Here is a 26452-nt window from a genome sequence, read left to right as displayed (position 1 = left end):
GGAAATGAACAATACAAATGTCAGCATGAATTTGTATAATAGTGATGTGCAGCTCGTATAATAAGTGATTCAAATAGTGTCTTTTGTGCCCTTCTAGTGAAGTGACTGAGGAACTGAATGCCACACTGGGACAGACTCTTTTATAGAAGACATCTGCTAAACTAACAAGCTGCTCTCTCCCTCCAGGACACAGCGAGACCTTGTCCAAGCTTCCCTCAACACAGAACTTAGATTAAACGTCTCAATAGGATTCTCTCTCTCCCTCATATTAAATAAGCGCTTTAGTTTTATTGGCCAAGACATATTATAAGGAAATAAGATGCATACGTAACACTTAGCAGGTCAATACAAAAGTAAATAATTGTTTTACTATACTTACGCAGAAAAAGCAGGTTGAAGACACTGCACACTACAACTACATGCTAGATATATCTACATCTATAACAAAAGGGCTTACTCCTTCTCTTCTACAGACTGTATCTACAACTAGATATAACTAGATAAAACGACATATATAACAAAAGGGCTGAATCCTCATCTTCTACAGACAACAGAGATAGAATACAAATAGATAACTAGCTCTTACTAGATGCATTCATCCACATGTTTAAGAGGGCCCCCTTGTCGTGGTGGAGCGTCCTCACGCCCTGGCGGTTAGGCTCTCGTCAGGCGCTCGGTGAGAGCTGCACTTCATCCTTTAACAGGCCCAATTAATTAGTGTCAGATAGGAGGAGAGAGAGCTCTGGATGGCTGTTGAGCCCACAGTTTAAGATGAAAGAGATCGGTGCTAACGCTTATTTGCATAATTAAGCTGATTATGAAGGCATCAGGCGGGGGGGGTGAGGGGGGGTTGCTGCCAAGGAGCGGAGGCCAGTGATTGGTCCAAACGTGACCCTTCTGGGAGGGTGATTGGTATGAGGATAATTCACTTAAAGAGCGATACTCCCCAGACGCCCGGACCTCCACACGCTGTGGCAGACCCCGACCCTCCAGGAGCAGGGACCGGCCCCGGACTGATCCCTGCTGTGGAGACCACTTGAGTCCCTCTGAAGACCCCTAAACACCCCCTAAAGACCATCCAAAAGACCCCCTAAAGACCCCTTAAAGACCATCCTAAAGATCCTTTCACTTTTAACGCCATTATTTGTTTCGATTTTCTTCCCACGTCAATACAATTTTTACAAATCATAGAGCTGAATTGGACCGTACACATACTACACCATTTCCATTTTGAGAAAAAGTAGCATCAATTTTATTCGCACCTAGGTCAATCTTTTACTAGGCCAGCGAACAATTTAGCCAATCACAGTCAGGTATCATCGTCATCATGGTCCATGTATACATTATAGGGCATGGCGGAAGTAACAGTACTCTTATTGCATCCATAGTGGTAAACTACATTTATAGACCTATAATTATATCTATCTGTTATCAATACTGATCAACAATCTAAATAGCAGTCAGTGCTACAAGCCAATGTTTACTTGCACTGCTGGACATGAACATAAGTTGCTTTTGACGACATGAAGGTGAAAAGTTGTGAAAAGTTGAGACGGTCCTAACATTCTGGGGACAGTCCTAACATTCTGGGGACAGTCCTAACATTCTGGGGACTGTCCTAGCATTCTGGGGACTGTCCTAGCATTCTGGGGACTGTCCTAGCATTTTGTGGATGGTCCTAGCATTCTGAGGATGGTTCTAACATTCTGGGGACTGTCCTAACATTCTGTGGACTGTCCTAGCATACTGAGGACGGTTCTAACATTCTGGGGATGGTCCTAACATTCTGGGGACGGTCCTAACATTCTGTGGACTGTCCTAGCATACTGAGGACGGTTCTAACATTCTGGGGATGGTCCTAACATTCTGGGGACGGTCCTAACATTCTGGGGACTGTCCTAACATTCTGTGGACTGTCCTAGCATACTGGGGACAGTCCTAACATTCTGGGGACAGTCCTAACATTCTGGGGACTGTCCTAGCATTCTGGGGACTGTCCTAGCATTCTGGGGACTGTCCTAGCATTTTGTGGATGGTCCTAGCATTCTGAGGATGGTTCTAACATTCTGGGGACTGTCCTAACATTCTGTGGACTGTCCTAGCATACTGAGGACGGTTCTAACATTCTGGGGATGGTCCTAACATTCTGGGGACGGTCCTAACATTCTGTGGACTGTCCTAGCATACTGAGGACGGTTCTAACATTCTGGGGATGGTCCTAACATTCTGGGGACGGTCCTAACATTCTGGGGACTGTCCTAACATTCTGTGGACTGTCCTAGCATACTGGGGATGGTTCTAACATTCTGGGGACGGTCCTAACATTCTGGGGACGGTCCTAACATTCTGGGGACGGTCCTAAGATTCTGGGGACGGTTCTAAGATTCTGGGGATGGTTCTAAGATTTTGGGGATTGTCCTAACATTCTAGGGACGGTCCTAACATTCTGGGGATGGTTCTAACATTCTGGGAACGATTCTAACATTCTAGGGACTGTCCTAACATTCTGGGGACGGTCCTAACATTCTGGGGACGGTCCTAACATTCTGGTGACGGTCCTAGCATTATGGTGACGGCCCTAGCATTCTGGTGACGATCCTCATATTCTGGGGACACCTCTAACATTCTGGGGATGGTTCTAACATTTTGGGGCCGGTCCTAACATTTTGGGGCCGGTCCTTGCATCCTCAGGGAATCCTGAAGAGAAGATAGGTATGTATGTCAGAATGGCCAATTGGCAACAAATCCCTAAACAGCATTGGGCCTTGATTACTGTAGTGTACACAAGGGGGGCGCTCAGTTTAAATACTGAAACTCACCCAGACGCCCAAATGACCATCTGGTTGTTATCGGTCAAACATCCTATGTGAAGGAATTCGTCAGCATCTAGTATCTGTAAATATTTGGTATCTGTAAAACATTGACTACAGCATCCCACTAGATTTATATTTCTAATTCCAAGCAAGACTCGCAGAGATTGAGGAAGTATGCACATTTGTACGATTGCTCAGGCAAGGACTACAAGGCCAATAAACAGGAAGCTCCTAGCGTCAATAAACGAATCACACAAACATGGCAGTCGCTGTATTGTACCCTATTGCTATATTAAACAGCAGCTCAACAGCCTATTCCCATATCAGGGTACCCTCCTAACATACTGGGACCCCCCTTACATTCAGGGCCCCCTCCTAACATTCAGAGGCCCCTCCTAACATTCAGGAGCTAGCAGTACTCATAGAGACAGAGACAGAGACAGAGAGAGAGAGAGAGAGAGAGAGAGAGAGAGAGAGAGAGACGGAGACAGAGAGAGACGGAGACAGAGAGAGAGACACACAGGAGGACAGGGGTGTAGAGGGGCGTCTGACGACGGGCATGCTGCTGCTAACCAGAGACTAGCAGCCTGTTAGCAGCGCTTCACTGATCTGCTCAGAGAGGTGGAACTCACTGACACATTCACAAGAACACCCTCCAACTAACACACACGCAACTCCGCAGGACAGCGCTAGTGATCGTTAATGTTGATATTAATGATAAAATATAGAGTGGAAACATAATTGATGTTCCTACAACTTCCTAAGTGAGGATTTAAATAGAGCATTGTTCAAATTATGGTAAATAAAAAATAAATATTTTTTTTGCATGCAGCCTACTTGTACATGGATAGAACATATGAATTTAATTAAAATTATTGTTAATATTAAGATTAATTGTCTAATAACATTAACAATAAATAATGATGTATCATTATATTAAGACATAATGAATAAAACACTACTACGACTACTGCGGCTATTATTAAATACACACAGTACACCCTTCCATACAGTATCTACACACACATCACAGACGACGGGGGGAGAGGGGCGGTGGAAGGTTGAGGAGAGAAGCACGAGTCCTCCCACTGTGCTGACGTTAACAGTAATGTAATTTAATTAAAGGCGGTCGGCTCCAGCAGCATTTGATTCTAATAGGTGATGAAGAACTAACGGATACACGGTACTCACACTCACACACACTCACACACACACACACACCAGTCTGGGGACACACACACACACATGGTACTCTCACACACACACACACACACACACACACACACACACACACACACACCAGTCTGGGTTGGGGGTAGTGGCGGTTGACTTCGAGGACATCAGGTCACATCCTATCAGACCGAGCAGGAGGGGGGTGGGGGCAGGTACCAGCTACACACTGGCCCCCTCCACCCAGTAGAACCAGTAGACAACCAGACACAACTCCCTGAACATAAATACAAATGCCTTAGTCAAAATGAAATAATCTAAATATTATTATTTGTGTGATCCAGAAGAGAAGAGGGTGGAAAACGATTACAGCTGACCGCAATAGAAGACCGCAATAAAATATTAAAATCTGTTTTCATGTTCAGGGCATCTTGGCAGAGCATCTGCTTTCAGTGTCATAAATATTAGATAAATTACAATTGTTGAAAACAAATAACTATTCATATTGTATATTCATAATACTATATTAATATTTTGGATTTACATATAGTCAAATAATAACTTTAGATTTGATTATTTTGTATTGCATTACATAAGTTTGGGTGAATAACTTTGTTCAATTTTATTTTTTAATAATATCTTTAATACTTAAGATATATCTCTGACATAATCCAATATATATTATACCAGTGTGGGTTCAAATTAAGTTAACATTCATCATGAAACTATGAACAATTATAAGATTATTCATGATACTAATATTAACCAAATATTGAGTGAGGTTTTACATTGAATAAGTAACACATTGTAACTCAATGGAGGGATTAACTATATTATTTAATTGAGACAGCATCAAACATACTATAAATGCTTAATGCTGAATATTAACAAATATATAACATAATAGAATAATATATTAAATGGAAATCAAGCAAAATTGTAAATAAATAAATTCCAGTGGCCAATAGTCTTTAATGTTATATATATATATATATACATACATATGTGTATATATATATATACACACACACAAATACATATATATACATATATATACACATACATACATATATATATATACTGTATATATATATATATATATATATGTGTGTGTGTGTCTGTGTGTGCATCTGGATAGTCAGAGAAGATGAAGGCCATTATCAAATGTACAAAGCAGTGCAGCCCCCCTAATCTGTCCAGTCCGCTGCGCACTAGAGTTAACCCCTCCAACACAACCTTGTCCTGGCTACAACAGAGAGCTCCCCCACACTACATACAAAAAAAAAACACTGTAAATTCACTAGCTCTACAAAAAACACCATCATACCCACAATAAAAAAAACGCACTAAATACACTAACTAGACAAAACACACTAATACACCAACCAAACAAACACACAAAAGTATACAAATACACTATATACATAAACCATACAAAACACACTAATTATAAAAAAACAGAATAAATTCACCAAAACACAGTAAATACACTTACAATACAAAAGACAATAAATAAATATACAATACAAAACCCACTTATTAGACTGTCTGTGTTCCTTTCTATCTGCATGCCGGCCTTCCCATCGGTCTGTCTGTGTCTGTCTGAGAGGCTGGGACAAATTTCCTTCCAAAAAGGTGTACTATTTGTGATGATTTGGTTTAATTCTAATTAGCTGTTGATTAGGTAATCCTATGCTCTCTGATCTCTCTTAATGCCATTCACCACGTTGTTTACCTTCAATTAACAGTCTTTTATCGTGAAATTAAAAATTACATTTACTTCACGGGGAGTTAGGCAGCGTGTTTACGACAGCAAATACCTCATTATTCAAATTGGACTATAACACGGCTGCGTGGAAATGGAGACACACACGCTTCAAAAACACCCTTCTATTCAAACAGTCGATTCTTCACACATAACGGCTGAATGCACTCTCTGATTCTTCACTCTTTCAACACAGCCACCAAGGGGCTCGACTCAAACCTATGAGAACAACCTCACCATAACCATGAAGTTCTCATCAAACCCAAAACAGTGGCACAACGTTATTTGGACATTTCCTTGCCAGATTTGTCATAGTCGAACCAGGCCATCTCTTCGTCACTCTAACATAAAGGAGTCTCTCCCTCTCCCTCTCTCTCTCTCTCTCTCTCTCTGAGGTGGCAGATGTTGCAGGGCCAGGCTGGCTGTGTGGTAACTCCCTGGCTGACGACAGTCACAGCACATCACATCTCCCAGCGCCCGGGGCGAGCGAGGAGCTGCAGCTGTGTCCTACCGCTAGCACCCTGGGGCTCTCCATGTGAGGGCACAAAAAGATAGATTTCACCCGCTTTCTCTTCCTTTCACCACATCTCCCTTCCCCTGGCCTCACCGGGTCTGCTCTGTTCATCAGGAGGGGAGGGAGGAGAGGCGGGGAGGAGATGAGAGGAGAGGAGGAGGTAGGGGAGGGTATGTCTGACTACCTGTTTCTTTCCACCTGTGTGAATAACTTGATGAAAGCAGAGCTCTGAAACATTCATGAGCCTGAGGGATTCCTATTGGCCATCAAAGACAAGCCCCTCCCCCCTCCCCTCAGCCTGTCTGCCAGGCCGACTGGGGACGTCTGTTTGTTGTGTCTCTGAAAGGGAAAACTGGGCAGTCCACTGTTTACACTTTCATAGAGTACAAGTGGGTGGGGGGCACTAGTCCAGCGTTTATTCTGTTCAACCACCAGTCAGAAGGTTCTGGGGTCGATCCCTAATGTCTGCAGCCTGCCTCCTTGACTCCTAACCCCTAGCTGCTCCGGGTGAGGATGTGTATCTGAATCCTCTAAGAAAGAAATTGAAAAAATAACATAATAGGAGAGATGAGAGTGAATGCTAGGAGGCTGAAACTAAGCTGCCAGCTTCCCCCCGCAGACACACACAAACAAACAAACATACACACACACCTCCCTCCTCCCCGTCAACCCACTGGGATGTCTGAAGAGCTTTTAATAGGGACGCTTTAAAACTTCAGTTAAAAAACTAAATAAAACGAACAAGGTGAGATCAAGGGGTACATTTAGCATCAGAACTTGATGTTCCATGAGATCCATTTCAATGTAATCTGGTCATTTCAGTGTATTGATTTCCTTCTATTCATTCAAGCTGATTTAATGGGTGCATTGTCTTTCACTCCTGTCTACAAAGCCAAGTAGGTTAAAGGGAAACTTCACCCATTTGCATTAAGCTTTGTATCTTTAGAAACCCAGTCATATTTTTGAATGGTCTTGCATCATTCCATCATTTTCCCCTGAGATAGGAGAAATCCGTATCTGCCTCTAACACTTCCTGCTTTAAATGACGCCATTAAATGCGTAATTTAAAGCAGAAAGTGTAAGGGGGGGGCTCTAAAAAACTACAAACACTCCTCAATTTCAAACCCGGCTAGGGGTTGGGACCCACTGACGCTACAGACCTTACAGATCAGTGCCAGTGGGTGGGACTTAGGGGGGTATGGTATAAACGGTATAGAGAGTTCCCCGGTGTGAATTCGCTATGGTATGGATTTTGACGTTACCGTCTGACCGGTGTGACGGGTAGATCACACAAACGCTAAAGAAGCAATGATGTTGTACCAGAGACGCAGTCGTTTATTCATAATATCATCCGGCGCACACAGCTCACACAGCCGTGCACAATATATTCTAGAATACTCCGGTAGCTCCGGCGGGAGACCAGGAGCTCTATATCTAAATGATATAATATAATATATAGGCATCTATAATAATATTATATATAATATCACGGCCAAAAGCTGTGTGCGCCTCCAGACAATATAATGAACCTCAAACGACGGCATTGGGTTCTCCGACGTCTCTGGTTCTTGTTTTTGATTGTTGCCCCCGATTGTCTCCCGCCGGAGCCCCGCTGCCCGCACCGAGGTACCACTGCCTCGGCAGCGGGCAGCGCCGAGGCACCACTGCCCCGCGGCGGTGGTGCCCCGCGGCAGCGGGCAACAATCCCTTTCTCCTCCATGTTGTGGTTCAGAACGACCCGTGCTGTTCAGGCGTCCGACCCGACCAGCACCTGTGTCCGACACAGTACCTTAATTTTCGGGGGGGTCACCCGTTGGGTAGCCTACCCGAACCCATGCAGGACTCTGGCCAAGATAACCCCCACTACGAGTCTTTATTTGTTGTGGAAGTACCAGAGACGTCCCAGAACCCGACGCAGTCTTTAATTCATAATATCATCTGGAGGCGCACACAGCTTTTGGCCGTGATATTATATATTAGGGATGTAACGGTACAAAAATTTAACCTCACAGTTAGTGTGACCAAAATTATCCCGGTTTTCGGTATTATCGCGGTATTTTTAAATACCAAAAATATGCCCATACTTCAGAATTAGTCCTCTTAGAAGGTAGGGATGGGAAACGATCGTCGAATAGTCTGAGTCACGTAGAATATTGAATAATGAATGTGACTATCGTTATTTATTACACGGCTCTTCTCAATGCTGCTGAACGCTTCGTTCACTTACATGGGCCTGTCTTTTTTTTTTCAATCGTATCACTCCGCAAGAAGTCCGGTAACTTTTCAACCCCAGCGTCCTTGGTTGCTAAGCGACGTCAACGTCTTTGGCGGCCGTCATTACTCTGCTAATCAACACTACGAATGCTGGCAACAAATAAATTGTAAAAAGACACACTGTGTGAAGTTATTTTTTTTGACGTGTCTAGTTCTCCGTCATGCGGTCTGTGTTCAGAAAAAAGAGAAAAAAAAGCGATCTGTTTTCGGCGCATGTAGGCCTATCTGCCTAAGCCCACGTTAAAATAATTGTAATGTTTAATGTCGTTGGCGCAGTTGGTGAAATAAACAGATTGATTTCATACTAATCATAAAAGCCTCTTCCTGTGTCATTGTGTGTGCGTGTATCCGAGGTGTGTGCGTGCGTGCGTGGGGGGTTCTTGATTGACCGATTATCGAATATTATTCGAATACTCCGAGGTGCGTGTGTGCGTGCGTGCGTGGGGGGTTCTTGATTGACCGATTATAGAATATTATTCGTCTCCTCCTTCCGCCATGATTCCAACTTCAAGAAACTTAAAAACATTATGTTGTAGTCTACGCAGTGCGCCTGGGCGGCAACTTCAGGAGACTCGGATGAAGCGCTGGGAAGGATTTAAGCATACGGTTTCCACACCGCGGGTGCGGTTATCCACCAAGATAATAATTTTATTTTAAATGAAAACGATAATTGTTATTGGCAACATTTTTATCGCAGTTTACCGTTACACCGGTAACCGTTACATCCCTATTATATATTATATAGATACCTATATAAATATCTTATATTATATTATTTAGATATAGAGCTCCGGGAGTACGCAAACGGCAACAATCACTCCTCCATGCTGCTGTTCACGCAGGACTACATGGGGGGAACGCTGATTGGCTGTTATGTTACGTCCCTCACTGAGTGAATGCTGATTGGCATTGTTGGAGTTGTCGTCTTCAATCCGCAAGCGCCAAAAAGTCACGCTTTTTTTAACGTCTGCCTTTTTCCAGTCAAGAAGGCATAAAATTTGAAATTTATGTTACTATTCGACTAAATGTATGACCCACTTTCAATACAGATTCATTTCTCCACCGGGGAAATTCTCCTTTAAGGAAACCAATGAATAGATGGAAAGAAAATAACCAGATAAATAATATACCAAACTATTCATTTATGAATGTATTCCAATCACACACACACACACACACACACACACACACACACACACACACACACACACACACACACACACACACACACACACACACACACACACACACACACACAATATGGAGGCATATTGTGGGATGTGTGGAGCATCTGGTGTGTGTTTGTGGATTAGAGAGTTGACGTCAAAACATCTGCATGGGTGTGGCTCTACTTTCTCAGGTCCCCAGTTGATGAACATGTTGTTCTGAGTAAGGATGTGGGGCGGCTGCCAGGGTACGACCATATAAGGTTGTATTTGTCCCACACCCAACAGCTGCATTTAAACAGCAATACAACAATTTCTCCTCTCTCTAGGCACACAAGCAGCTTTCCAAAGCCCTGACTGTCTCTGCTCTGTTATATTTAGAGTGAGAAATACTTCTTTAATTCATATCCCCTCCAGTTATATTGATATAATCCCTCTGTCTAGAGGTACCAGGTGTGTTCCCCAATGTCCGCACACTACTAATCTGTAGGTTTCAGTGTTTCAGACTCACCTTTTCCGCTGAGGTGGGACGCATCACTGAGACGCGGTCATACTGTCGCCGTAGCAATGCCAACAAGGCGTCGACCGGACCCTGGGGACCAAAACAAACTATATTATAATTTATGTTTTACGTGACCTAGGATCTGACTGAAGAAAAAGGGTGTGGCCTCACCTTAATGGGCGTGTACCACTTGTTCTCTGCGTTCTGATTGGTGGGCATGGATTTGGGTGGCGGCCGCCGGACCATAGGCTCCTCCTCCTCCTCAGGAACTGAGATCACAGCGTTTTTCGCCATCTCAAGCCGTGCTCCCTCCTCAGTGGACCCCTTCTCCCCCCAGCGCACCTAACAAGAGTTAAACAAGGATAGATTAAATCTTATAAACCGTGTAAAACTGTTATAAACTGAGTCAAACTGAGTTTAACATACAGCGTAAAAGGCTGTTATAAACTGAGTTTAACACTGTTATACACAGCGTTAAGGCTGTTATGAACTGAGTTAAACACTGTTATAAAATGAGTTTAACACTGTTATATACAGCGTAAAAACTGTTATGAACTGAGTTAAACAGTGTTATATACAGTGTAAACACTGTTGTAAACTGAGTCAAACCAGAGCCCGTCTACGGAGAGCCTTGGCACTCTCTATTGAGCCCCATTTTATCGAACTTGGTTGCAGTTCCATCAGAATTCCACTGGGGGTGATCACCTGATTGCAGATTGAATATGGGTCTATGGGGCTAGACGGCTAAATGTATCTCTTTCACCTACTTGTCATTGAAACATCGCAGATTTTATTTTAGATTCTGCAATTTCAATATAGATCATCGTTCAAAAGTTGAATGAATGAGTACTTTTGTCCGTTTGATTTCTTACAGTTTGGGCCGTTGTTGGCAGTACACGCTAGCATTCTGCTAATGAATGCTTATTGGTCAGGGACAGACTTGCGACTGATTACGACCAGAGACCCCGCTTTATTGCATCTGAAGCTAAAGCAGAATCATAAACATTATCTTAAAGAGGACTTTTAGTCAAAGTTAATTGTTAAACACGGTTGTAAACTGAGTCAAACTGAGTTATCCAATGTTATAAACAGGGTTAGACACTGTTATTAACCTGGCAGGGTTGAACAAAGAGTATACTGTTGATCTTTAGCATGTAGGCTGAGTGACAGCATACGGACTGGGAGTTAACATACAGGGGAAATGTTAGCATGTTATCATACAGGGTGAGGGTTAGCATAGAGGGTAAAAATCATCATACAGGGTGAGCGCAAGCATACAGGGTAAGTAGAGGCTGATAGAGGCTGAGTGTTAGCATAAAACGTAAGTCTTAGCATAGAGGCTGAGTGTTAGTGTGTGCAGTGTGCAGAAGTAACAACTACAACAAAACTATTATTTCTTTGGGCTAGAGTGGCACTTAAGCCAATGAGGGCACAGGGGCAGTGGGTCGCTGCAGCCTCCCCCTGATACAGGGGGAGGGATGCAAACAGCTGGGGGAATGTGGAAGCATTTGTGTCTGTTAAGCTGGGAATGTTTTTTATTGAATTCATCACATCTGTCGCTAGCCTGACGAGCCTGTGAATAGAGTGGTGATTAATTCATTGATTAATTAGCAACGTAGCCCTGAGCCGGTGACTAAAGCCTCACAATACAGAACAGCTTTTCACCATCAGAGAGAGATGGGCAGCGACAACCCCGCTCCGCTAAGAGGAATATGAAGGCAGCAACGTCTCGAAGAAGGTGAGGTTGATTTATTGGAAGGGACTGAAAGGTGTGTTTGGGCCACTTAGTGTTTATTGTTAGAGAGGGAAAAGAGAAGAGATGAGATCAGAGAGGAACAGACGCCATATATAAAGAGGGAGGAACGGTAAAAAAAGGAGAAAAGGGTGGGGAGGGGAGAGGGAGAGGGAGAAGAGAAGAGAGAAGAAGAGTTGAGAGGAGGAGAGCTGAAGTGTGATATAAGGAGGCATCTGGAGTGATCATCTCTTCTAATGATGACTACATGAAGATTCCTGGGGGAGGAGATCTTGTCTTCAAAGAGAAGGATTTAAGAGGCGATTCCCTGCAGATTAAAGGCGAGGATGGGGGGCGTGAAGGTGTGTTTCTGAGCCTGATGTCCTCACATCATCTCCAGGAGGACACATCAGGTTTGACATATCTTCATCATCAGCAGAGTGAGGAGGAGGAGCAGGAGTCATCCAATATACCTGCTCCCATGATCTTACTTCCACCCAACCATCACTCCTCCTTTGCTACAACACAGAGTTCACACAATTCCACAAGGCGATGAGGGGAAACGAAACACACCTCCATGCGTTTGATGCCTCCTGCCCCTCTTCCACCATAGTACGAGGCATCCACCGTGGGCCACTTCTTCTTGTGGTCTGGCTCTGGCTCCTGGTGGTGGGGGTGGGGATGAGGGGAGAGAGAGAGTTGCATCACAATACTGTGTTAAGCTCTGCATTACAATCACCTGGCTTGGCAATGATTCCGGGAGTGTTTAGATGAACAACAATGTCGTGATTGGTCGAAATACCATAGATCCGATCACAAGAGATGTGGCTACCTAAAGTACAGACCTGTAGGCTGGGTCATGTTTATTCTCTCGTCTTTCTTGAGAGACTATGTTGTCATTGGATGAGTCAGGTGCAGGAGTAATGGAACGTCCCAACAAACTGGTTCAGTACTGGTTTCAACCGGTTTAGTGGTTAAGACGTGCACTAATCTGGTTTCAACTGGTGTTCCAGAACTATTGCTGTGGTTGAGCGCTGTACTTACGGGAGGAGGAGGCCGGCTGGGGGGAGGAGGTGGAGGAGGGTCTTTGATGACCTGGAATAAAAACACATCAGACGTCAGCAGAATGAGACACTAACGCAGCGCTGAACATGGCAGGCCGAGGTCTGGGGGAGGAGGCACGCATTGAGCCTGCCAGGTCGAGGTCTGGGGGAGAGGAAGCAAAGAGGGGAGGAGGGCTGATGGAGGAGACAAAGGGAATCATCTTGTCACACAGCCTAGCTGTGGTGGCCACCACTCATAAGTGGATGGGTCCTCCATCCCATCAGGGCCCTCTGAGGGCCAGTTGTCCAGCAGTCATGTTGCGATGCAGGTGTGGTCCATGGGGACTGATTGGTAGTCGTTAATACAATAGTTATAATTAATACAATAAATGCGTGGATAATTAATAGATAAATCTAACCTTAATAATTATAACAATTATTTATATAAATGATAAATTAACAATTGTTTGTTTCCCTTTAGTTCAAGCCTTTTAGTAAACAGTCTCTCTCATGTCTCACGTTTTAGTTTAGTTCCTGTTGGTTGGTCTGCTTCTATGATTTTATGTTAAGCAAATTCATTCATTCATTTATTTATTTTTTACCTCACTTAAAAATTGTTTTCCCACTACCTGTTATGGATTAATTTGGCTTCATGAAATAAAAACCCTACCTGTTCCAACCACCTGCATTCTGGGTTCTCCAGTATTTAAACACTCAGTCCCTGTAGAGCAGTGGTTCTCCAACTTTTTCTACTAGGGAACCCCTTCTAAGATATCTTTTCAGATGAGTACCAATGAGTACCAGTACCAAGTACAACCCCTTCACCAAAACAAAAAGTGCTATGAAAATGAAAATAAAAAAAAATGAACATAGATAATGTATCTGTGTTCTATTTGACAGTGTAAACATGAACATTAAAAAGGTGCAAATACTCACTCATTTTTTGGGACTGTGCTTCATGCAGTCATCCAAAGTACCCCTAGGGGTACACGTACTAGCGTATAGTCACGTATAGCAACTAGCATAAAGTGACCAGTGTGTAGTCACCAGAGTTGTAGTGCCCAGTGTGTAGCACGTAATATTACAGTTCCTGATGGACATGTCTGATTCCTCTCCCAGCCCAACAGTTTAAATGTTGTTTTCAACGATGGACAGTTAAGATCTAAACACCAAGTACAGCCCACGCTTAGCTGAAATCAAATTATTCAAATGTTCTGCAGAAAGCCAAATGTTTTCTCAAAGGAGGTAAGGAAGAAACATGAGCCGCCCTGGCACATGGAAACCAACAAACACCTCCCCTTACCTTCCAATCATACACCGGTTAGCTCCTTTAGAGCATCTCCCTATAAGTACCAGATATAAAAGGCTTGAGCGCCAGGCTAAGATGTGGTCAGCATGCCAAGGAGCCTTTAGTATATTAGTCTTTAAGATGGATAGGTACTGGCTTAACCCGCTATGCACTTCCTAAATTGGTTGTTCATAAAAATAAAAATAAACTAACGATTGCATATCATAGATCCCAGCAGCTGTTTCATTGACAGTCAAGCGCAAGCATACCATTACACCGCCCTTACTGTTGTCATTAAAATAATGAAAATAATAAATTTGACTTAATGAATAGCACTCTGGCTTGGTGTTTAGCCTCTCCATACGCTGATTAACATGTGAGAGGCCCACCTCGCGCTCAGCGGATTAGCTCCTTTATAAAGTAATTACACAGCAGATTTCGGGGCATATTGTGGGGTAAATAAAGCATTAAAGACACGAAAGGCTGCGCTCTACCCACCTGATGGACAGATGTGACGCTAACACCAAGGGCACTTAGCCACCTGACACTAGCCACTGCAGAATGCTTAAACCCAGAATCAGGTGAATGTGAGTGAGTGAGTGAGTGAGTGAGTGAGTGTTGTATTATAATATACCTGTGATATTAACGTGCACAGGTACTATGTCCTGGGAGAAGCAGATCTTCCACTCGCATGCATCCTCAGTGCACCCTGGCATACATGGCATTCACCCTCACACTCAGCCTGCCATTCACCCTTTCATGCTACAGCTGTACATGCTAATGCGTTGTTGGTTTTCCAAAAATATGCTTCCATTCCATGCCCACCCCGAGCAGATGACACACTCTCCTACGTGACTGCGGACCCCGGCAACAGACAGCACCTGGGGGCCATCTGGCGTTGCACTCGGGCCCCGATGTGATCATCTCAGCTTATTCTCCAACGTGTCGATTTAATAAAAGCTTAGAGGATGATATTGTTCACAGCTGATATAGATATTCATATATACCATCTATTACACCCAAAACAGCTATTTTTGTTTGTCAGCAAAGCAGTGGAAAAGAGCATATGAATAGGTTCCTGTTCATGTGTCAGGAGCTTTGAATTCAGTCCCTGATTTGAATAAGTGCTGCAACTAATGATTATGTTGTTAATGAATCTAATGATTAATTAATCTTTTAGTTGGGAACATGCGTTTGTGTTTGTTGGCTTTCTGTGATCAGCAGCCAAGAAAAAGGGTTTAAATGTTTAATAATAATATCAAAACTAAATCCCTGAATCTATAAGCAGCAACATTTTGTGGGGGGGGGGGGTGTCAGGTTTTATTTAAGTCCTATACATCGTCTGCAAGAGCATTCTCTGGCTCAATAAAGGATCTGACAGCAAGAGTTCTACACTGCCTGCAAATGTATTCGCTGAGGTTATCAAGTATCAAGTATCAATCAAGTTTATTATAGCTTTTTTATTATAGATAGGAATGTGTTTTGGTATGCTCACATGTATCACACAGCAACAATAACAACACAACATAACAAGACAAAAAGCCAAAAACACCACATAAAAAACAGGAGTACAACACTTAACACACATAAAAAACACACAATGCATGGTTCGCAGAGAACTGCAGCAGTAAAGTACAGTACAGTAGTGCAAAAAGTGCAAAGTGAGGTAGACTATAAAGACCGTAAAGTGCTTAGTGCATGTTCAGGTGGCATATAGCTTGTAAATAGGTACTATCCCTAAAGTGTGATGTTTTACTTGTGATGCTTCTGTACCTCTTCCCTGATGGTAAGAGTGTGAATAAGTGGTGTGCTGGATGAGAGGGATCAGAGATGATCTTTCTAGCTTTCCTGGAAATTCTGGTGTCATTGTGCGAGTCTATGGTAGGCAGACTACAGCCAATGATTATAGAGGCCCTGCGTACTACCCTCTCAAGCTGTTGTTTGTCCTGGCTGGTAGCACTACCATACCAGAGCAGGATGGAGAAGGTGAGCACGTTTTCGATGGCTGCACGATAAAAATGGGTCATGCCTGGCTGACTGACCCAAATTTCCTCAGCTGACGGAGGAAGTATAATCTCTGATGAGCTTTGGAAATAATAAGACTGATGTTTGGGTTCCATGATAGGGACTGGTGGATAGTGGTGCCTAAGAAACGGAAGGAGGAGACCCACTCCACAACTTGCCCATTAATGGAGATGGGAAGGTGCTGGCCTGCCTTTTTCCTATAGTCAACTATGAGTTATTTGGTTTTGGTTGTATTTAGGATTAGGTTATTGTCTTCACACCACTGCACCAGCTGTTCAACCTCACTCCGGTAGGTAGATTCCTCCCCATCAGATATGAGGCCTATGACATTGGGGTCATCTGCAAACTTTAGCATTTTGACAGATGCAGAATTTGACGTACAATTGTTAGTGTAAAGAGAAAATAGTAGAGGTGACAAGACACACCCTTGTGGGGCGCCAGTGTTCAGAACCCTTGACACAATATTCTGGATTTTAACACACTGTTTTCTACAGGATAGGAAGTTTAAGATCCACTGACAAAGTAGAGCATTAACTCCTGCGGCCAGGAGAAAGTTGTACAGTTTGACAGGAATGATGGTATTAAAAGCCGAGCTAAAATCAATGAACAGTACACAGGCATAGGTGGACTTAGTGTTCAGATGTTGCAGAATGAAATGTGTGCAAGTGAAACTGCATCGTCCACTCCCCTATTAGCCCTGCAGGCAAGTTGGTGAGGGTCTAGCATAATGTGCGTCAAGTACCTACAGACTAGGCGCTCAAGAACCTTCAAAACAACTGAAGTAAGTGCAACAGGCCTGTAATCATTAAGACAGGTTATGTTACTTTTCTTGGGCACTGGAATGATCATAGCTGATTCAAAACATGCAGGTACCGTTGCTGTGTTAAGAGACCAGGTGAAGATGCAAGTGAGTATGGAAGCAAGCTGGTCTGCACAACTCTTTAGTGGAGCTGGTGTCACACCATCAGGCCCTGCTGCTTTGTTGATGTTCTGATGCCGTAGCAGTCTACGGACATCATGCTCTGGGATGGAAAAGGGAGAGTGCCCATCCCACAGCGGGTGCAGCAGAGCACTTGTCTGGGCACCATTGTTCTCAAAACAACAGAAAAAGTCATTAAGTCGCTCTGGCAGGGAGGAGTCACAGTCAAGAACGTGATGTTTTGTCTTGTAGTCAGTGATCGCCTGTAGGCCTTGCCAGACACCCTTAATGTTGTGATCTTGGAGTTTGTTTTCAAGTTTGAATCTGTAGTTGACTTTAGCTGTATTAACTGCCTTCCGGAGTTTGTATTTAAGAAGTATGTATTGCTCTTTGTCCCCACATTTGAAAGTGTGATTTTTCTCCTTACACAGGCGCTTAACTTCCTTGTTGAACCAAGGCTTGTTGTTGCTGTAGATGGTAACAGTCTTGGTGGGGATGCACACAGACTCGCAGAAACAGATGTAGGACATTACGCAGTCACTGAAAGTGTCTATATCATCGTGATTCTCAAGTTTAAAAACATCCCAGTCAGTGATGTCAAAAAAGTCTTGTAACATATCTATAGCCCCAGGAGAGCTCCAATTGACCCACTTAGTCATTGGCTTAGATGTCTTAAGTCTCTGTCTGTATTTAGGAACAAGAAATATGGTGTTGTGTTGAGACTCGACGCAAATCTGAATATGAAATATCATACACAGGATGTGGCCAATAGCTACTTCCTATTTTCAATCCTCCTCTGTGGTGCTGCGACACAAATAGAGGCATGAGAGGTGAGGAGGTCAACCACACGAAGAACTGATTAATTATCATTATGCAGTGTATGGAAGGAATGGTTTATGGCCCCAAACACACTTTTCCCTATTTCTGTTAAATAAATAGGCTGTAACTGGTGGAGTGGGTAGAGTAAAGGGAGGCAGTGGGAGGGTATAGTGAGTGGCTGGGTAGAGTCACTGGGGGGAAAAGAGGGGAACTCACCAGAGTGCAGCAGAGCGGCCAGAACCACCACATGAAGGCCAGGGCCAGGACCAGGAAGAGGATCAGGAAGACCAAGGCCACCACCAAGCCATCGGACTGAACATACAGTCCATAATATTCACATAAAACATCATATACGATAACGTATCATGTAGTACAGACAGACCTGGATCTTCTAAACTAGGCTGGTCAACACTAATTTCATAGAATAACAATACAATGTCATGTTAAAACATGTATGCATAGTAAATCAACACAACAGAAATAAACCACACACACACACACACACACACACACACACACACACACACACACACACACACACACACACACACACACACACACACCTCTCCGGGTCCACTTACACAGGTGGAGGAAGTGATGGTGTAGGAGTTTGAGATGAAGGCCTGGGTGTTGTTCAGACTGATGAACACATCCATGGTCCTGCAATGAAATCATCAACACCTTAACAGGGTTAACTTACTAGGTTAACCATAACCAGGATATCAAGGTTAACCAGGCCTTAGCAATAACCATACGTTAACCAAAACCTAACCAGGTTAACAAGGCTTTGGCCAGCCATAAGCCATCATCAGGTTCACTAGGTTAATCAGGCATTACTCAAGGCTTAACCATAACCAGAGTTACTGAAGAATGATAATAATTAGTGCTGTCAGTTAAATGCGTTATTAACGGCGTTAACGTAAACCAATTTTAACGAAGCTATCGCGCCATTAACGCTCTTTTGGCTTGGCAAACGTTGTAGTTTCTCACCTGCTGTCTAGCAACAACTAGTCACGTTAGAAGAACTACAACACCATACCGGATCTAGCAACACCGGCAACAAAACAACAAGCACGCCGCACAAACTTGTTGGGGCAAGCAAGGATACGGAGCAGGTAAAAAACTCCTTAAAAGTGTGTGTGTGTGTGTTTGTGTGTCACTCTGTTCGAGCCTGGGCCCCGTTTCCCGAAAGCATCGTTAGCCTAAGTGGATCGTGAAGTGCGTCGTACGAGCATCGTACAGTTTTCACACCGTTTCCCGAAAGCATCGTTGGTAATGAACGTTATGAAGACGCTCGTAGCTAACGAGGACTCCAGGGGTACTCGTAGGATGCTGAGAGCATCGTTAGCCTACTATAGCCTCAGTGGCGTAACCATTCCGTGTATTGGATGCATTTTATTAAAACACATCCAATACCACGGAATGCCCAGATGGCGCAATTTCGCAACCAGAAACAGTGGTTACTATCGATATATTACTCATAGACTAGTGTTAGATTTAAACAGCAAAAGATAGAGACATGTTAGAAGTCAACAACAACATAATTTATTGCAGCAATTTAAAATTCCAAAAATACATGCACAGCCAAAATGTACCGATCAAACGCCACGTCACAAGGCATATAATAAAATCAAATGATTCCATTGCTCTTGTGTGGGAGGTCGCTTTCGAGCTGCACTTGCTGTCTCTCTGATTTTAATTCAACCATCGTGGTTAAAATGTCCTCATATTGATCAATGGCAGAAGACATAGGCTACTGTAGACATGAATCATGCTGAGACCAGCGGGTGTCGGGAGAATTTCTGCAGGCGTTTTTTGTTGCAATTGTTTGCATTAAGCATTGTAGGCGCTTCGGTGAGGCTGTGATGAAGTTCACTATTTATTGGGCCGTGTCTAGACAGTAACGAACATCCCTGACCATAGTTAATAGCGTTTGTAGTCTACACTCAAACGTGAACTAATTATTGCATGCGGGTGTCTTCATTCATAAAAAAATTTAAACATTCGGGAGTTTGCAATGATACAAATTATTCTAAAGAGGTCTAGACTCCGTGCGCAGCCCCACCTTCTCCAGTGAACCAAGAAAGCCTGCACCTTGACGAACGGGGGATTTGACCCCCCCGGTTTTACACAGGAAACTTGAGATAAGAAGGTGAAATCGCCGGCGTGCCAAGCTGCGACCGAACCGGCTTGGCAGTGTAAAAAGACCTAGGCTATAGCCTACATCATCCTGCCCAACAATAAGGGCAGGATCTAGACCAAGCTCTCCTAATCGGGTCAGCAATAGCCGTGTGTCAATGCCTAGCCTCTGTCATTGAATGATAATGAATGAATGGAACGTTGCATTTTTAATTTCTACAAATATTCTAGACTAGAGAGTGCGCGCCAATCAATGAAACCGGGATCAGATAAAGTCGGCTCTCTTGGCTGCGTAAAGCATGTTTCAGAAATCATCACATTAAGATAAATGTAGTTGTCACACAAGCTATTTTTGATTTTTGCATTATGGAATTATTTCAGGGGGGAAAATGCCTTAAAATTTTTTACGGACAGGGCATTCAGGATTAGGACTGATATTGGCCTAGTCCTAATCAATTGTGTTTTAATATCTTTAGCATTCATATTATTGCAGTCTATTCTTTTCGTAGGCTACTCTGCTGTTGGCCTTGATGGGGAGATATTTTAACGCTTTTTAACCCCATTTTCCTGCGACATTTCTGCGTCTCTCCCTCCTACGGAGCCCATTTCAGCACCGTGTCAGTAGACAGTTACAATCCTACGAACGTCGTGAGTGCAGTGAACGCGCGCTCATGTTAAGTGGAGTTTCGGGAAATGCTCCAAAGAAATTTACGATGGATTGCAAGATCCATCGTGAGAATGATCGTACGAGCGTGGATCCATCGTTATCGGGAAACGGCCCCCCTGGGGTGTACCACTTCGGGAGGGGCCGCTCAGTTACTCCCCTCTAGGCAAAATCCACTTGGTTGCGACGTTGACAGTTTGTGTTGCGGCTGTTGAGTGAGTAAGAGGTTGCCGCCGCACAGCTCAGGCTGCCGGACGCTGCTGCAAGGAACTTTTATAAACGCAATATTGTTATCCCGCAGTAATCAGCCCGACAGCCCCGAAACGTTAACAGCCCTCCGGGAATACTCCCGACTCTCCCGATTACCACTCCGCCATCGTGTGTGTGTGTGTGTGTGTGTGTGTGTGTGTGTGTGTGTGTGTGTGTGTGTGTGTGTGTGTGTGTGTGTGTGTGTGTGTAGGCGTTATTCGATAGCTTGGTAATGTGTATAGGCCTACATACAGTAGGAATATTGATACTGGTTTAAATAATAAATGTTATAGTATTTCCCATCTTCGCTAAGTAAGAGTTTTGTTCAAAAGTTCAGTGCTTGAACCAAATAAAAGCCTGGGCTATTGAAGTTTTAAGGTAGGCCTACCACTGTCATGCACCTACCCGGTCAAGTGGACCGGGTAGTGGACCGGGTTGACAGTTATAAAATATATTTTATAACTGTCCTTCTCAACACTCTCTGATCTCACTAAAAGGCTAGCAGCACGAAATCAAGGGATATTTAGAAAAAATATGAAAAATAGAAAAATAGAATAGAAAAAAATGTGCGATTAATCACAATTAATCGCGATTTAACTATGACATTAATGCGATTAATCGCGATTAAATATTTTAATCGTTTGACAGCACTTATAATAATATTACATTTCATTTCAATAGCACCGATTGATTCGTTGACCAAGTTCTATGACACGCACAAGAAGAATCATCAGGAGGAAGGAGGCGGAGCTAGCATGAGGAGCTAGGAGGAGGAGCTTAGAGAAGGAGGAGCAAAGAGGAGGAGAAACAAGAAGGAGGAGCTAGGAGGAAGAGGAGATAGGAGGAAGAGGAGCAAAGAGCGGAAAGAGCTAGGAGGAGGAGTAAGGGGGAAAAAGGATCAGAGCCTGACTGGAGCTCAATTAAATAACTAATGATGAAGGGCACTGCAATCTCCATATGTCAGTTACGGCCGAACCAATCAGTAGACAGCTAATGAGAACGAGAGGGGTGAGCCTTCAAGGAGAAGAGAGGAGCCAGGGCTATGTGGAGCAGAGGAGGAGGAGCTGTCTGCTTGGGAGAGGAGGAGGAGATGCTAGGTCTAGAGGAGGAGAGGAGAGGAGCCAGGGCTATGGGGAGCAGAGGAGGCAGAGCTGTCTCATGGGAAGAGGAGGAGAGGAGGAGGTGGTGCTAGTTCTAGAGGAGTTGAGAAGGAGAGGTCTAAAGGAGGAGAGGAGGAGCTGAGGAGAGGTCTAGAGGAGGAGAAGAGGAGGTAGTACTAGGTCTAGAGGAGAGGAGGTGCTGAGGAGAAGTCTAGAGGAGGTACAATGGAGAGGTCTAGAGGAGGAGGTAGTGCTAGGTCTAGAGGAGGTGCTAAGGAGAAGTCTCGAGGAGGAGAGGTGGTGCTGCGGAGAGGTCTTGCAGAGGAGAGAAAGAGGAGGTGCGGAGGCGAGAACGTCCAGACATATCTCAGACCAACATAGACCAGACTGTATGCCAAGAGCAGACCATGAGCAGAAGAGGCCAGACCAGGCTATAATATCACACATGTTCCTCAATTTCATTTTTCTAGATTTACCCACAAAACACAAATGTTCGCACACACGCACACACACCTAGTATGTCTGAGGTTAGACAAGGCGTTGCAGGGTAATGACGAAAAACTCTGTAACCTGACATGGTGGAGGCCAGGCTGTTAATGACGATCAGGAAGTGATGAAAGCAGTGGACAGCACTTCCGTCTGCTGGCCTGATGCGCAGAACACACCATAACTGTCTGGACCAGTCACATCATCACATTACATCTGATGTTCCCCTGAACAAAATGCTGAGGACTACACAGCAGACGATGCTGCAGCTTCTATGTTATAAAATGATGAATTTGTCCAGTGGATAAGGTGTTTGACATTCAGGGCCTGGGTTAAATTTTCAACGTGTTCAGTCTTACCTGTAGGCAACCTTTAAAAGACTCATCACTGGCACTGTGGACAAAAGCGTGAGCGGAACGACTAGATAGTAAAATAGTCCATACAAAATGAGCCGAGTGTTTCTGGGACTAAATGCCAAACTCCAAGTGACTGAGGGCAGCATGTATAGTTGAAGAAGCCACCGCGGACAGCTAGAAAGCAGGCTGAATAATTCAGGGCAAGGATCACTGTCGCTTCACTCTTTCACGACGGACAAGCCGTGACAGGTCAGGGAGTGTAACTGGGAGGAAGGTGATCGTCGTGGGGATGCTGGGGCATCAGCAGGGTCATAGCATCGGCACGACAACAGAAGGATTCTACTCTATATAAAGTTAACCCCCCCCCCCGCGCGCTTGTCTCTCTCTGCAGTGAGCCAGAGGGGCCGGCTCCGGGGACGCTAATGGACCCTAACTTCCCTCAAAAGTTCCGGAAACGGAGAGGCTGAATTATTGAAGGCGGAGCATATGCATGCGAGCCTGTCATACGGGATCCAGGAGCCATCAGTCTGGACCTGACTGGTCCCGTCCGGATTGCTCAGCATCAGTCTGGATACAGGGGTTCTGAAGAGAGGATGAGACCATGCTAAAGGGCTCCAGCAGCAGAGAGGCCAGAAGGAGGAGGATGGCAGCCCGGCACTAATCAACGCGTTTGGGAAAAGATCCATAGTGCTGAAGGAAGTAACCTTTGCGTTTACATTAAGGGGATTTTGCTGACACTTTTATTCAAAGCGATTGACAACCATTTATTTAAACATTCACGCAACGACGGCGGAGTCAGCCACGCAGGGCAACAGCCAGCTCTTCAGGAGCAGTCATGGAGCGGCGTCTTGCTCAGGGACATCTCGACACTAGGAGGAGCTGGGGATCGAACCAGCACCCTTTCGGTTACAAGTCAACCCGCTCTACCTACTGAAATACTGCTGCCCCGTTACATTGCTAAATTCACAGCAAAAGGGCAAACACTGACAAACAGCTCTTTGCCTCTTCACCATCGACCCACCATCGAACCCATAACCTTTGACCCAGAAACCCCCACAAGCGTCTTCCCTCCTTCTCTACATGGACACTCCATGTTTACAACATCTTCATCATGAATACATGCATGTTGTCTATCCATCCCTCCCTCCCTCACATGCCCTGACCCCAGCCCCCCTCCCTGAGGGGGGGGGAGGAGCCGGGGCCAAGGGGAGGGGCTGGTGAATAATTGACGTGCGGTACTGTACCTGAGATGTAAAACAGGTGTTGGGACCTCTGTTATTTTTATTCTCCCCATCCCAACTGTCACCCCACCAGGGCCATCAACGTTGACAGAGGAGGGGGGGGGGGGGGGGGATGCATGCATCAATGATTTAAATTGATAGGAGGTCTTTGTCCGCCTCCCTCTTTCCCTTTGTGTAAGTCTTACGTACTGGCACTCAAAAAAAATAAAGCTATCTTTGTTGTATACAGGGAAGGGGTTAAACTAGTGATTGTTAGGGAATGGGACTTGGTTCTATGAACATCCTTACTGAACCGACGGCGATATATTGTTTCTTATCTTCTGACAAATGTACTTATTGTAAGTCGCTTTAGATAAAAGCGTCTGCTAAATGCCCTAAATGTTAATGTAGAAGAGAGAGAGAGAGGTTAACAGGACCGGACCGAGGAGTAAGGAAGGGTATCAAGCAGAGCTCCGTGTGTGACGTGACCACTGTCTACCTGCCCAGGATGCCTCCACTCCTCGCCAGAGATTAAAACATGCATCCCTGGTATTGGCGGCCTGAGGGGGTGCCAGGGTTCCAACGGGAGTGGGTACGAGAAGGTAATGTGGGGCAGAGAGAAATGGAGTATTCCCTGCTCAGGGAAAACCAGCCGGGACCGCGGAGAGGAGGAGCAGACAGATGGAGGGAGCCAGAACATTCCGGGCAGGTGGTCGGGGTGCGGGGATTGTCAGCTCCTGGTGAATTATTTACAGGGGATGCTGGAGGAAGGAAGGCATGCATCTGTCACACATCCAGCTAAAAGCTCCAGCAGATGTGTCTGCTCGTAGGCTACCAGAGGACTTCTTAAGGGTCGCTGTCGGCAGCCAAGAGTTAATCAAGCAGGCCGCTTCAGACAGAGACATCGAGCATCCGTCAGGCGCCGGAAGACCATAGCAAGGGCCTGGCCACAGAACCACAACACGTCTACCATGTACCATAGTCCCCATCAGGGCCTGGCCGCAGGACCACCACATGTCTACTATCTACCATATCCCCCCATCAGGGCCTGGCCACAGAACCACAACACGTCTACCATCTACCATAGTCCCCATCAGGGCCTGGTAGGATGAGGCTTGAGATCTGAACGATGAACCTGACAACCAACGTAGAGGACTTCATTGTAACTCCTTCTCTAAAGACTGACTGTGTAATGATATGTATGCCTCCTGTTGGAGATACTGTACAGGAGGTGTTGAAGAGAAGCTACACAATAAGGAGGTGTGAAAGGTGTCGTCAGAGATGTGTTAGAGAGGAGTTGTCAGAGATAAGGGACGTGTTAGAGAGGAGTTGTCAGAGAAAAAGGAAGAGTTAGAGAGGAGGGGTCAGAGATACAGGAAGTGTTAGAGAGGAGGTGTCAGAGATACAGGAAGAGTTAGAGAGGAGGGGTCAGAGATACAGGAAGTGTTAGAGAGGAGGTGTCAGAGATACAGGAAGTGTTAGAGAGGAGGTGTCAGAGATACAGGAAGAGTTAGAGGAGGGGTCAGAGATACAGGAAGTGTTAGAGAGGAGGTGTCAGAGATACAGGAAGTGTTAGAGAGGAGGTGTCAGAGATACAGGAAGTGTTAGAAGAAAGGTGTCAGAGATAAAGGAGGTGTTAGAGAGGAGGTGTTGGAGCTAAAGGAGGTGTTGGAGATAAAGGAGGTGTTGGAGATAAAGGAAGGTTAGAAAGGGGGGAGGTGTTGGGGCTATATGAAGGTTAGAAATGGGGAGGTGTTGGGGCTATATGAAGGTTAGAAATGGGGAGGTGTTGGGGCTATATGAAGGTTAGAAGAAGGTGATGAGATAGAGAAGGTATTAAATGTCTAATCGACTAATTGTTTTCAAACTAGATGAATTTTTTTAATGAATCACATCAGACATATAATCCATACCACTCAAAGCCTGCACAGAAAGGTTTACAGGGATAACTCTTTATCTTTGGTATGTCTAGAAATGCTAGATATTTAGGGGATATTTATATTTTATTTATATTTATTATATTTAGGGATACTGGGCCTGATTTAATTGTATATATTGTATAATAGTTTGTGGAAAACATGTTGTTGTCAGGGAACAATGTCACGGTGGGCTTAGTGAAGTGACATGAAGGACCTACTTGGCTACCTGGGGCGCTGGGGGGATTACCTGAGGTGAGGCCAGACAGACAATCTACTACATCATCAGAGG

At 44.6% G+C, this 26452-nt stretch overlaps 1 protein-coding gene across 1 annotated transcript in view; it reads right to left on the bottom strand.

The window, feature by feature from the left end:
* The window catches only part of antxr2a (ANTXR cell adhesion molecule 2a), a 48908-nt gene that overhangs the window by 8147 nt on the left and 14309 nt on the right, over positions 1–26452 (bottom strand). Inside the window, exons 11-16 of the mRNA XM_079748601.1 lie at positions 18612–18690; positions 18247–18342; positions 12981–13031; positions 12510–12599; positions 10376–10546; positions 10214–10294 (exon numbers count right to left, since the gene is read on the bottom strand). Of these exons, the coding sequence (XP_079604727.1) occupies positions 10214–10294; positions 10376–10546; positions 12510–12599; positions 12981–13031; positions 18247–18342; positions 18612–18690 (568 nt within the window). The remainder of the gene's footprint in view (positions 1–10213; positions 10295–10375; positions 10547–12509; positions 12600–12980; positions 13032–18246; positions 18343–18611; positions 18691–26452) is intronic.

This window comes from Pollachius pollachius (assembly GCF_949987615.1).
Source record: "Pollachius pollachius genome assembly, chromosome: 1".
NCBI lineage: Eukaryota > Metazoa > Chordata > Actinopteri > Gadiformes > Gadidae > Pollachius > Pollachius pollachius.
Note: the sequence above shows the minus strand (reverse complement) of the source record. Positions and strands in the feature narration are given on the sequence as shown.